The 12,948-nt window shown below is 38.3% G+C and overlaps 1 protein-coding gene across 5 annotated transcripts in view; it reads left to right on the top strand.

Annotated features, from left to right (window-relative positions):
• Positions 1–12,948, top strand: part of map2k5 (mitogen-activated protein kinase kinase 5) — a 90,171-nt gene that overhangs the window by 57,090 nt on the left and 20,133 nt on the right. For 2 of the 5 annotated variants that reach the window (XM_026163231.1, XM_026163240.1), the window contains exons 19-22: positions 2,189–2,215; positions 3,352–3,384; positions 11,635–11,696; positions 12,636–12,681. The exons of 1 other annotated variant lie outside the window; for it this stretch is intronic. In XM_026163231.1, coding sequence (XP_026019016.1) covers positions 2,189–2,215; positions 3,352–3,384; positions 11,635–11,696; positions 12,636–12,681 — 168 coding nt within the window. Of the gene's footprint in view, positions 1–2,188; positions 2,216–3,351; positions 3,385–4,410; positions 10,120–11,634; positions 11,697–12,635; positions 12,682–12,948 lie in introns of those variants that run through there. 2 more of the 5 variants (XM_026163254.1, XM_026163249.1) reach the window with 2 other exon arrangements.

Genomic DNA, 12,948 nt, shown 5'->3' with positions numbered 1-12,948 from the left:
GAAGGAGATCAGAGATGAGCTGCTTTCATTGCATGATGTTTCATAGCCTTCATTTTCAGGGAAACGCATCTCAAGCTAATGCAACAGCATGCTTGTTGTTGACCTAACAGCTACGAAAACAGAGGTGCAGACCTCTCATTTTTATATATATATATATATATATATATATATATATATATATATATATATATATATATATATATATATATATATATATATATATATATATATATATATCTCTCTTCATTTGGGCCCTTAATCATAATGAAAACATGCCTGTCAGTTTTTGAAAGTGATGTCTTTTTTTCTTTTATTATCTATCTAAAAGAGAGTTTTTTAGATTCATTACCCTTGAAGAAATGTCTTCTTTCAAGAGGGGAAAAGCCATCTGATCTTTTAGACGTGTTTATTGAGCGGCTCTTGAAAGGGACAGAAATCATTTGACATCTAAAAATTTATTTTGTGACTTCTTCTTTTCATGCTGAGCAGACTGTGATGGTTTGAAGTAATGAGAGAAGCTCAAAAACTTGAGTGGGCTCTCCACCTCAAAGACGCGAGAAGCTGGTGTTTATTTCCTACACAGCTACATTTGCATACACACACACAGAGACAGCTTTATGCACTTACATACACAATACAGGTGTTTGTTCATAGCTAACATACAAATAAAAGTCTGAGTCCATCTATTTTCTTCTGTTTATCTAGTTCAGGGTCATGGGGTGGCTGGAGTCTATCCCAGCTGTCATTGGGTAAAAGGTGGGGTACACCCCAGGCAGGTCACTGGTCTGTGTCACGCTGCTTACCAAGAGAGTTTATTTCTGTGCACACTTAAGCAAACATGCATTTTTTTTATGCCTTTGGGATCTAGCTTTTTGATTATTCTTTTTATGGGTTCTATTTTATCTTTTTATTATTATTTTTATTTTTAGGGTGGGATACATCTACAGTCTTCAGCACACATCCAGTCTCGTATTAATTCACTATGAGTCACCGGCACAGAGATTCATTTACATCTTCCGCTAGTAGTTTAGTCAGATTGTGTTTATGACTTAGGAGAAGATTCGACTCATTTCATGATGAAATTCATTGAGAAATGCGGCCCATCCAAAGGTTCACTTCATGGGGAATAACAGGGAGGTATTTTAAAATAAAAAATCTTTTTTTTGATGTGTGGTCAAGCCACACGGTACAAGAGGAACATGCGCTCATTTATGCTTGAATAAGTTGGTCTCCCACTATCCAATTCCAACTCCTGGAGCAGCACGCAATTTTGTTCTAGTAATTATTTCTGAACAAATTAGTTTTCCATAGTTGCCTTTAATGTGTCTGAATCAGGCAAAACTGGATATAGAGGCAGTTTAGGAGTCTCTTGGTATTTACAGAGTGTAAAAACCTGTATTTAATCGAGTGGATCAATAAGTGCTCTAATGCACTGTCAGAAGGCCTGGAGAAATGAGCAATTTATTCACCAAACATTGTTAGACATTTAGCTGAGCCTAGTTTTTGAGCCTTGTATCATTTAGTCTGTGTGATGAAGTTATAAATTTAGATCTTTAGAAATAAAAGCATGGGTTTCCTCATGAATTCAGCCTCGGGGGGTGTTTAAATAAAAAAACTAAATCCTGTCTAGAGTTTTGTTACTGCAGTGTCGTACATTTTAAGACGAAGGCTTTTATTTTTAAGAAAAGTTTCTTTATTTTTGATCCCGATCAAATGAGGTGGCGTGTTAGTAAGTCAAAAAATTGGATTTGTGTTTTTTTTCCTCCTTTTCAAGATCCGCCTTGTTGTTGTCATCGTGTGTTTAGCTCGTTCAGTGTCGGAGTGTCACCTGGGAAACCGCCACAGCGAGCACGCTCTTCTAAAACCTCAACACTGTTTGCGACAGTCACTTTGCATCCCAGCACATCTCGATCACCTGGAGGGCAGGAATGAAGTGCAGCTCTGAAAATTAGCATTAGTGGATCTTTTACCCCCATTCTCCTCAAATGAGAGCGAGGCCATTAACATTTGTGTGTTTTCATTATGTAAATGGTGTTAACACATACTCACAAATTGCCAACAGGAAAGCAATAATTTTCTCCCAGTGATCATAATGTGTCCAAGTGCATCGTCTTGATTATGACACGCTAATTACATATTGCCTAGTCTCTCTCTCTCTCTCTCTCTCTCTCCCTCTCTCACCCTACAGATTCAGAAAAACCAAGGATCTTTAATGGTAAGTTTTATTGCAGTGGAATAAGAAGCTAGAGGTCTACAACTCTGAAGTCTGTTACTCTTGGTTGACTCTCTCATTTGAAATAATAATAAAAAAAAGCCCATCAAATTCCATTTTTGCAGAAAAATATTGGATCATGCTTAAACTGCTAGTATTACATTAGGTGCCATTATGGAATAATAAAAACATTCAGAAGCTGAATGGTGGTTTGCCTGAGCTCACTGAATTTGATTACCGTAATTGTCGGGCTATAAGCCGCTACTTTTTCCACAAGCTTTGAACCCTGCGGCTTTTAGTCAGGTGCGGCTTTTCTATGGATTGTCCCTGATTTTTGTGATATCGTAAGACGATTTGTTTTGTTTGTTCCGCTGTTGTACGGCACTACGTTGCCTGGCGGAAGGGCATGTGATCAGACACACAGTATCGGTGTTCAAGAGTGGTATGTTGGTCACATGTCCATCCGCCAGGCAACATAGTGCCGTACAAGTAGCACGAAAAACAAACTTCAAAGTAGCGCTACGCGTTCAGCGGGAGTCGTGGATGGTGTGCAGCAATAAACTTGCGAAAAGCAAGTTATGCTCAACTCCACCGGTGGAATCTGACAGCGTGGAAAAGTGTGAAAACATCCATCCATCCACCTGAGCCTAAAAGGTAGTCTGAATCTATTTTTCTGGTGTGCTGTAGGTTATTGTTATGTACTACATTTGTTACTCGTTTATGAAGCACAGCACATGTTTCGTACTTGTAATTACCGCTACTTGTACATATACCTAAAAAGTTGTGCAAATATGTACCCATAACTTATTTTTCAAAATATTAATAAAAGTGATGTGTCTCCAAACAGCCATCTCTTTCCTGACAATTTGCTTTGTGCATATTCTCTTACATATGATAAGTCAACATTGAAACACCTGCGGCTTTTAGTCAGGTGCGGCTAATGTATGTACAAAACAGGATTTTCCCCTGATTTTAGCTTGTGCGGCTAATATTCAGGTGCGCTTTGTAGTCCGGGAAATACGGTAATCTAGGTAGATACTTTTTTTTTTTTTTAATATCACACTATTGATTTTCTCCATTGCCAAGAAATTCCATGTAAGCTAACATGTTTTTTTCTCCCTGTGCTTCTCCTTTTCCAGCCTCTCCAGTTACTGCAATGCATTGTTGATGAGGTGAGTCGTCGTCTTATGTGCTTTTGCATCTAAAGTCAGCCCTAATGGCCCGGAAAGCTTATATTTTGTTTCCTAATGAAGCAAACCACTCAGGCGGCTTTGCTCCCCATTCACTCAACCCTTCACCCTACGCGACTGCCTCAGGCAATACACATATGCACATGCACATTACTGTAGAGGTTGGACCTGTCATGAGTAACACGTACACACAAAGCGCAGCTCTCAATTCTGTGTACTAGTGTATGCAAAAATGTGTTTAACCAGGCTTTCTCTCCTTACTGCACTGGGTTTTATTATTGTGTCTTAAAAAAAAAAGTCAGAGAAGACTCACAGGAGCATCAAACCAAAGACTCATAGGACTGATAATGATGCGCGCACACTGCAGACCACAGCGACTGATTAGCCATCCAATAAAGTTTTATTTAATTTTGTAATTTGCGTAGAAGCAAAAGGATGTCAAAGATGAAAAAGACATAATAATGACTTTATAAGAATTTATTTAAGCCAACGGATCAATCTCCTCAGTGACAGCGTTCAGGTACCCGTTCTCATCTAATTTCTTTATGCTCTAAGACTTTCCATTTTCTAATACAAAATGCAAGCTTGGACAAAATATCATAGTGAAACCAAACCTTGTTCAAGTCAATCTTGAACAGTTTCTTGATACATTGAGATGCTGCTGTGCACAAAAATATGCATTATATAGAAGCTCACTCTGTGTGCATTTACATCATAAGCAGGAATAATAATCTCCCCTCCCCTCTTCTTCTTTTAAGCTGGCTTCTTTGCTGAACAGTCAAAATGGCTACACAGCATAAAGCATTCCTGCAATGCCCCCATCACCAGCTATATCGCACATTAAACATACAATGTCACTTGTCCTTAACTGCCTATAGATTGGCCGTAATTAATAATTAAATGCTTTCGGTTGTAATGGATTGACCTGGGCTGAACTGTTCATTAGTCAGCTAGACGTAGCCATCACTCAAACTATTTTTCTGTGCCCTTTCTCGTCTCCCCCTTGAGGCAAGAGAGCTCTCATTGTTGTCCGTGCCGTACCGTCCCGTCCCAGCTAGTGCAGTGCTTTGGAGGAAGAGACAAGAGGATAACCTCTCTCTGGACAGTTGACGCTGCATTGATGAAATCTATCTGTTCCCACTTACGCCCGATTTAGACTTGTGCATTGAGTCTCGGCAGAGCCGATGACATAAGCTACGTAAAGTGGCTGACATTGTTGCCAGCGTTTATGGCTGTATGTGGTGCATTATGTGTTAATTATGTGTTTTACATGCAGTGCCAGCCGATAGAAACAAATGAAATGCCTCGACTTTCTTCCCTCCGGGGTCCTCGCTCTTTGTTGTTTTCTTTTTTCTTTTTTTTCCAAAGGAAAACACATTTATGCATCAAGTTTGTACATTCAGATAGTTTCAGCTCCCTCTCCCTCCAGGAATTTACAGATTTTTTTTGAGTGCTTATGTTGTTACTATCATTATTGTTTCTTATATTGAGGCAATGATTGTAATTCTCTCCCTGTCCTGTTCAAAAACTGCCAAAAAACTCACCAGAAATGAACAGGGGAGAGGACTCGACGGTTGTGAACAGGCCAGGTGCACATCAGGTTACACTGTAGGTTACGTTGTAGAGTTTTAGAGCTATTCGCGGTTACCGTTTACCTACAGTGTAGATCTCCCACTGAAGCATAAATTCCCACTTGGATGTTCAGAGTCTGGCATAACTTGTATAAACCCTTTTTTATTTTTGTTTAAACCCAAATAACTGGGCTGGGACACGTCACATGGAGCAGCTACTCTAATACAAAGGTATTTTTAATTAGTTTAGACACACCTGACTCAACACTATGGCAGGTGTGATAAATTACACCTGACTCCCTGGCATTTTGTAAATATTGCTCATTACTATATACTGTACTGTACATGTGAACCTTTTTTGGATATTGTATGTGACTTAACCCACTGGGAAATTGAAAGTTGCTTTATTGGCTGAATGAATGTGCTCTTGTGAGTGGAGCTTTTAATATTAGGTACAAATGTGTGTGGTTTGGCTTCCATTTCTTTCATTTTGAACCTAAATTGAGGTATGCCCTCAACATATAGGCCAAATAAACAAATGATCAAAATTCAAATTGCTGATTACCGCTGATTCTGTAGTGTGGTGGTTTACACATTTATCCAACACACAAAAGATTTGCTCCCCAGGAGGAGATGCAAATCTCTGAGAAGGTTGCGTGAGGAAGTAGCATGCGGCATAAACATTTTCCAGATCATAAATCTGCTGTCTGAATAAGGGAGCAGCTGAAAGAAGGATTTACTTACACAGAATAGTAGAGGTAGTAAGAACTGTGGTTTCAGCTCAAGTAAAGGAGTTTATTTATTTAGACAAGAAAATGGTTTTGACATTCATGAACAAAGAACATGTAGTCGTTGTTGACAGCTTACACAGTTAATTTGCCAGCATTAGAGAAAACACATTTTTGACTTGCCTAACGTAACATTACATCACCTCCACTTTATCTTGATTTTATTTATAAGGTTGTTTTAATGCTTTTAAAAAAAAAATTAGGTTGATTTTGGTCAATATTTGGAAAACGCCAAAATTTTCCATAACCCAACAGCTATAAAACACTCGAGGCTGAATCTCATTAGTAACACACTGAATATCTCTTTCTAAGGACTGTTAGTGTTCACTCTCAAAATGACACATTTGTATGTAAGACACTTAAAGGGGCATTTGCACTTCTGCACTGAATCTATGCTGCATTCATGCCATAAATACAAACCTTTCCGATCATCAGCAAAAGTATAAATACCAGTATAAGTAAATTATAAAATTGGGTATAATTCATATTGATCCTGAAGAGTGGTTCTATATACGTGTATACTGCTCAAAGAGGAATCAAAGGAACACTTGAAAAATCTTAACTTTGATGTTTGATCTGATTTCTGAATCCAGCCCTCAGAGCTGTGATGATTTTGTTTTCCACTGATGTTTCATCACTTCATGCTGATCGGATTGCACAATGCATGTTAGTAAAGATATTCTGCTAGAACATGTGTTTTAAGTGTTCCCTTAATTTTTATTTTAACATGCCAGTCCTCCACTTAAATGCATCGTACTTGCATCTTTGGAAATCCTTGTTATGAGTGCATGCTAGAGAAACGGCATGCTCACCCTGCTCAGGCAGGGTCTTGAATTAGAAGTTCTCTGCAGTTGTTTCCACCATCTGTAAGCTGTCCTCCCTCATTAATGCGCCTCTCTCCTCTGTTTGTTGAATAGCAAGTGGCTCCACTAATAAAGAACTCCCACTTTATTTTCAAGCCTGTAATTACTGATCTAATTTTGCCTAATAATTGCTTCATGGCAATGACATGTATATTTACTTGTACCCTTGTACCCTCGTAGTGTGTGTTCTGTCTCCTAGTGGTGCACATTGACAACCAGAGGACTAATTCACGCAGACTAGCCACTTTCATCAGCCTGCCTGTCTTTTGTGCCATCGCCTGCTGCCACATCAAAGCTGCAGCAGTGTTCCTCTCAGGTGGAAACATGAATACATGCATAAATGTGCATGTTTATATCTGCATGCAGATTTGTTTGAAAAGTGCAGACAGGAATTTTGCATCAGATTTAGCCTACATGACACATACATTAGTTGTATAGTCAAGACTTTATGTGTGCGGTGCACCTAATTGATTGTTGCTTTGTGTTTGTGTGTACACCAAAATATAGCGATAGCAAATTATTTGGTGCTCTGTCTCTGTAAACAGTGTATACTAACGTTTGTGGGTTTTCGTGCTCAAGGGCATTTGTTTGTGCACGTGTGTTTTTGTGTGTGCGCTATGATATATTGCTCATCCAAGCAGCGGCAGAACTGTGAAGTGCACTGAGATTAGAAGGAATCCATTCCTTTGTTAATTTAAATGGGTTCATGCATCATGCTTTGCGGGAGCCTGCCGATCAGAGCATTAAGGAATGGCGAACACTGCCCAGAGGTGTTTTTAATGGCACAGCAGGGTCTCGGATGTAAAGAGGTTTAATTCTTTGCATTTGAATGAATGCGTGGTCTTGAACCTGGGCTGTATGAGTTTTGTGCATATCTGAGTAGTTGCTTTATTTCACTTTTTAAGACCTCTTTGCATCATCTCTGTATGACGCCGCACTACATGTTTTTAAAACTTGACCTACACCTGCGGCATCTACCGATCTTATTATATCCAAGCACAACACATTTTGTGTATGTAAAATTTTAGAGTTACAGATAACAGCATCTTCCAAATGTATATACAACAACTGCTTGCTGGTATTGTTGGAAACAAAGTAAATACAGATGTTAATTTAGTAAGGTTGCTGCTGTAAAGTGGTTTAGACTTTTCCTCCAAGTATTTCATGTGTAAAAATAATAATATACTGTGTTGGGAGGTTTTCGTGCCAGCAGCCAAAGGCAGGGATAAAGCAAGAGTGGGAAAGTGGATGGAGTAATGAGGTGAAGGGCTGTAATGGAGGGTCAGTCGGGCACAGCTGTTCTACATGACACGGTTCATAGAACTTCGATTGACAACAGGCAGCGGGCCTGACACACTCAGACACACACACAGAGGGATACACACTTAGATGACTTCAAAGTTTTTGACACCCTGTAACATTAACATAACGTTAACTCGATCTTAAATGCATCCTTATACTAATCCTAAAGCATGTCTTTGCTTTTGCTATTGATTATCTCAGTGTAGGTAAAAGATTCATAGGAAATGATATGTTTGAAAAATGGGTAAATAAAGCTCAGACTCTTTATTAAAGACTAATGTAGCCACCTTACGTGACCTATTGGTTTGTTAAGTTTTGTTTTGTAGCCTTAGGCTTAGCATTTTTCTCACCACTGTGTTGCTTTTTTTCAAGCTTGATCGGGTTTAGTTAGGAAACTGCATCTATCGGCTGCAATGCACAAACACACATATTTGCTAATTATTCGTGCACTACTAGTTTCACCTCCGAAACCCACACAGCAAGCCATAATATTTCCCAGATAGCACCATTAAAATACTCCCAAGTAACGAAAAACGCCACACGCACCTTGAAGAGGCTTCATCTCTGCTGACTTTGTGTCATCATCCACCTGTCAGTGAAAGTGGTGTTCTCCTAACTTTAGTCCTTGATCAAACATGTGAGTTATTGAGAAAAAAGAAATCACCACTATACAGTTGTGATGAAGAGGTAACTTGGCTATAGAGACCAGGCTGCTTTAAAGACGACTGTTTTATCAGCCTGTGTGGACTGATTCAGTTTTGTAACAGCTGCAGTTTAGGACACTTATGTGTTTGTTCCATTTTCCAGCCTTGGAGCTTACTGCTTTCAAAGGTGTGTTTAATATCTAAGAATTAAATTAAAAGGGATGTCAAAACATCAAAAGAAGTTTTAGAAAATGTTTGAAGTTAAAAGATTCAAAGATGTTAGATGACATGAGTAATAACCAGAGTGTTTTTTTTTTTATTAAATAGCAATAATAACACTTCCCAGGTCTATACAACAAAATCCACATTCATATTTTGTATTTAAGAACAAAGTAAAATGAGTTCAGGGACTACTTGGCCACTTTTTTTCTATTTGTCTTTATTTTAGCTTCTTATTTATCTTTTAAGTTACATATTTCCCTGGAACAAAAACCTGCAATGATAAAAGTGAGGTGAACTGCACAAAAGATTTGTGTACACTTTCTCTAAAGTAAAGGAGTGCAAAAAACCACAATGTCAAAAATACTGAATAATCTTTCAGATATTTCTCCTACATAAATTGAATGCTACAAATTTAACATTCATCCTGGTAGCTTCAAAGAGCTTCGTTACCATAACATCTTTGTGTCTGTGTGCACCTTTAGATATCTGCTAATATAATAAAATATAATGACATTTTTGTATTCTATCAGCACCGTAACACACTCCTTTTACTCTTATACTTTAAAGTGGGTTTAAATAGTCCATTTTCCCCACCAGGCTGACTTTAAACATACTGTGTGCCACCAGGTACCTCCACAGCTGTTCACCTGGCAGGCACAAGGAAAATAAAAAGTAGAAAAAGTTTTTGCTTTGCATCATTTGGTTGTTTTAGTAACCATCAAACAGAATTTCTGTCCTGTTAAGAGCACTCGTTTTCAAAAGGTGACTCTTAATTAGTTGTGTGCGTTGTGCTGAGGGCTCCACACCAAATATACAGCTGTTTCCTTTAAAGGTTTTTCCCTTTGGTCTGATGATCTTTTCATTGACATCCAAATCTTGTCTTATTCCACCTCTTTCTCTGCTGGACTGCTTACAATTAAAGAACATGATCCAGGGATGTTGGCATCTAATAAGCGCTCCCTGCATCGACACCTGACCATGTGCCTGCCAATCACAGCTGGTCCTTGCACTGTGCAGCTTAAAGTTTCCCAGACTAGTCTGGATGAGTAGCATTGCATTAAACACAGATGTACAACTACTTTCAGATGTTTGGCCCAGCAGAAGAGCTTGTCCCTCAAAGCAGAAAAAGGGCCAATTTACTGGACAAGAGACACGTTATCCTCTCAAAACCTGCAGTAAATGCAACGAGCCACAGGAGAAATGAAGCGGCATCAAGTGTCACCTCCATCATGCAGACGCAGTGAATGGCGTGAAAGAATTTATATTTTGCTTCTAGGAGATGCACTTAGGTGAAAAATATCTGGCAGACCTTATTCATGAATGCAGCAGTGCCATGTTGATTTAATTTTTAATTACTTTTTGGTAATAGTTTTTTTTTTTTTAATTAGATCTTTTATTTTCTGTTGAAGAGAAGCCCTGAGTTTAGGTTCATGAATAGGATCTGATTTGTTTTGAAAGCAGTGTTGTGTTAACATGAATCTGCACGAAAACATTTTTGGTACTAAAATCAGTGAATAATGATGACAAACAATCTCAATAATCTTGTAGTCCTAAGTATGATGACTTGATCTCATTCAGCTAGAGCAGCGGTGCCCAACCCCCGGGCCACGGACCTATTTGGTTCCGGGCCGCAAGAGTTGAGGCTCGGGTGTGAAATTTATTGTTTTTACGGTTTTTTTTAATGTTACTTTTTAACGTTTTTATCGTTAACTCGGTCTCCCTGGGTCTTTTCCCGTGTGTTATGAATAAATCTTCTTTTTTTGGTACCGGTACCGGTTTTATTTTGTTGTATTTATCCGTGACACCTTCAGGTAATAAAATATTGTCTGAAAATATTGTCGGACATACACCGGTCCATGCCGCAAAAAAGGTTGGGGAAGGCTGAGCTCGAGCATCTTTGAGACGAAAGCGTGTGGAAACCTTTTTCTAGCAGCACCAGCACTTTCGCCCACGTGGCAGATTTAGTGTTGTTATGCTGTTGTTGGTTATGCTATATATGCCGGACACGGTCAAATTATTTCTTTTTTTTCTCTGTGTTGTGTGTTTTTGTTCTGGTAGACAAAACATTTCTGCTAAAACCTTAGACCGTAACTAGTCCCCTCGCCAGAATTTCAGGAGAGAAATAGAAAAAAAAAATCCAATCTTATTTCTAAACTCAGACTGCAAGCATTAAGTGTGTGAATATTTTCTGCGTCACACATTGTTAGAGAATAACAATAGCACAATAAAATCAAGGTTGATCTCTGTGTCAGCAGTGCTTTTCAAAAAATGGGGCACGTCATCAAAGTGTAAAATATGTGTTGAGTTGAACCAAAGTTCAGTTTCCTGATGCTATTGTATATAGTTTTTATTGAAGTTCAATTCAACTTGGATTGTCTTTTAACGTCACAAATGTTTAAAACATTGTGAAGTGTAGGGCACGAACCTTCTGAGGTCGGGGGCTTGCCAGTAAAAGTTTGGTAATAAATACAGAGCAGTGTGACATCATCACCCCGAGTTTGATTACTGTTTTTTACATATTTCAAAAATGAAAAAAAAATAACCTCACAAAACAAAACTTTAATCTAGCCAATGTTTCTGTGGGTACGTGTCATCACTTGGTTGATGTGTAATCGTCAGTCATAACACAAGTCACATTTCAGGATTTTAAAAATTTCCTTTGACAATTTTCAACTTTCATCTCCAGCCTTAAATTTGGTCAGTTTTTTCTTGCTTTAGTAATTTCAGCCAACCTTGACTATGACAACCCTCGTCTTAGTTTTAATGTATCCCTGCTGATGTGAGGTAAATGTTCGGGGTTTTTTTCTCCAGTAGGTCAAAAACTGTCCTCCTCTTTTTACAGGATCCTCCAGTTCTTCCTGTCAGCCAGTTTAGCGAAAAGTTTGTTCACTTCATCACTCAATGGTGAGTTATTTGTTTAAATGACCCGTTTATAGAAATTGAAGCACTAGATTAATTATTTAAATAAAAGAGAAACTTTATGTGTATTCAACAGCTATTGACTGTGTAGTCCTTTAATTTGTAAATTTGGTTTGTACGATCTTTAAATGTTTGTCGTGGTCAAATATCGAAGGACTTTTTGTTTCATTCAGATTACTGTAGATGAATATGAAGTATAATGGTATAATAGCGTAATGGAAATAAACTGCATTAGTGTTAATGCGTTGTGGTTGAAATAGCTATTAGCTCTGTTCTCCTGTGTGTTTGAATAGAAAGCTTTTCTTTATTTATGAGGAGTGATTGATTTATCTAATGCGTGAGGACACAGAAAACGTTTACCCTGCATTTGCTTGTGATTAATTTGCCTCTTGTAACCTTTACAGTTAGACAAACATCTACATACACACCCTAACCACATGTGTATATGTGTGTGTTCAGCACTCACAAGCTGATTATACCAGCTGCTGTTTGTCCCCGATGGGTGTTGCATTTACTTAAACAGGGCATTTCTCTCTCAGGACCGAGGTACTCCACCCTGCCTGCGTTCAGTGGTGGTACTATCCTCTCCCAATCTGTTCCTGGATGTTCATAATGCTTTCAAAGCGATGCTTTAACAAGTTACCTGACTGCACACCTCACAGTATGAAGGACGCTTGCAAAAAAACACACAATACTCCCCATATCTGTCTGAAAGAAATGTACTGGGTTGTAAGGGAATTAAACTCTTGCTTTTAATTTCTGTAGAGCGAAGAGTTTAGTTTCAAGCCTCCCTCCTTTTTTAATATTCGTTTATAAATAAAATTAGGCATGAATTGTAAGTTAGAACTAAAAACCATCTCTTGGGCACTTAGAAACTCAGTTTTAATAGTGTCTGGCTTTAAGCTGTTGTATTTCTCTTTTCAGCATGAGGCGGAACCCCAAGGAGCGACCTGCACCCAATAACCTCATGGTAAATTAAACCAAACCTCCTATTGAACACTTCCAAGGACTTCAAAAATATAGGTTTTGAATAAATGTGTACAGAGAATGATCATATTCATGCATTCCAATAAAAATTCAATTAAAGATAATTTTATTATCTTTGTAGCTTTTGGAATATGCAGTTGTATTTTCCGCAGTGATTGAGGTGTTTCAGGTCAAGGACCCTCCAACTTGGCATTGATGTGTGGAAACGGCAGTAATGAACTTTTTGCTTCGGATAAACAGTGTCAGAAAG

Source organism: Astatotilapia calliptera, chromosome 1 (assembly GCF_900246225.1).
Source record: "Astatotilapia calliptera chromosome 1, fAstCal1.2, whole genome shotgun sequence".
NCBI lineage: Eukaryota > Metazoa > Chordata > Actinopteri > Cichliformes > Cichlidae > Astatotilapia > Astatotilapia calliptera.
The sequence above is the reverse complement of the archived record's forward strand: the minus strand, read 5'-3'. Positions and strand labels throughout refer to the sequence as shown.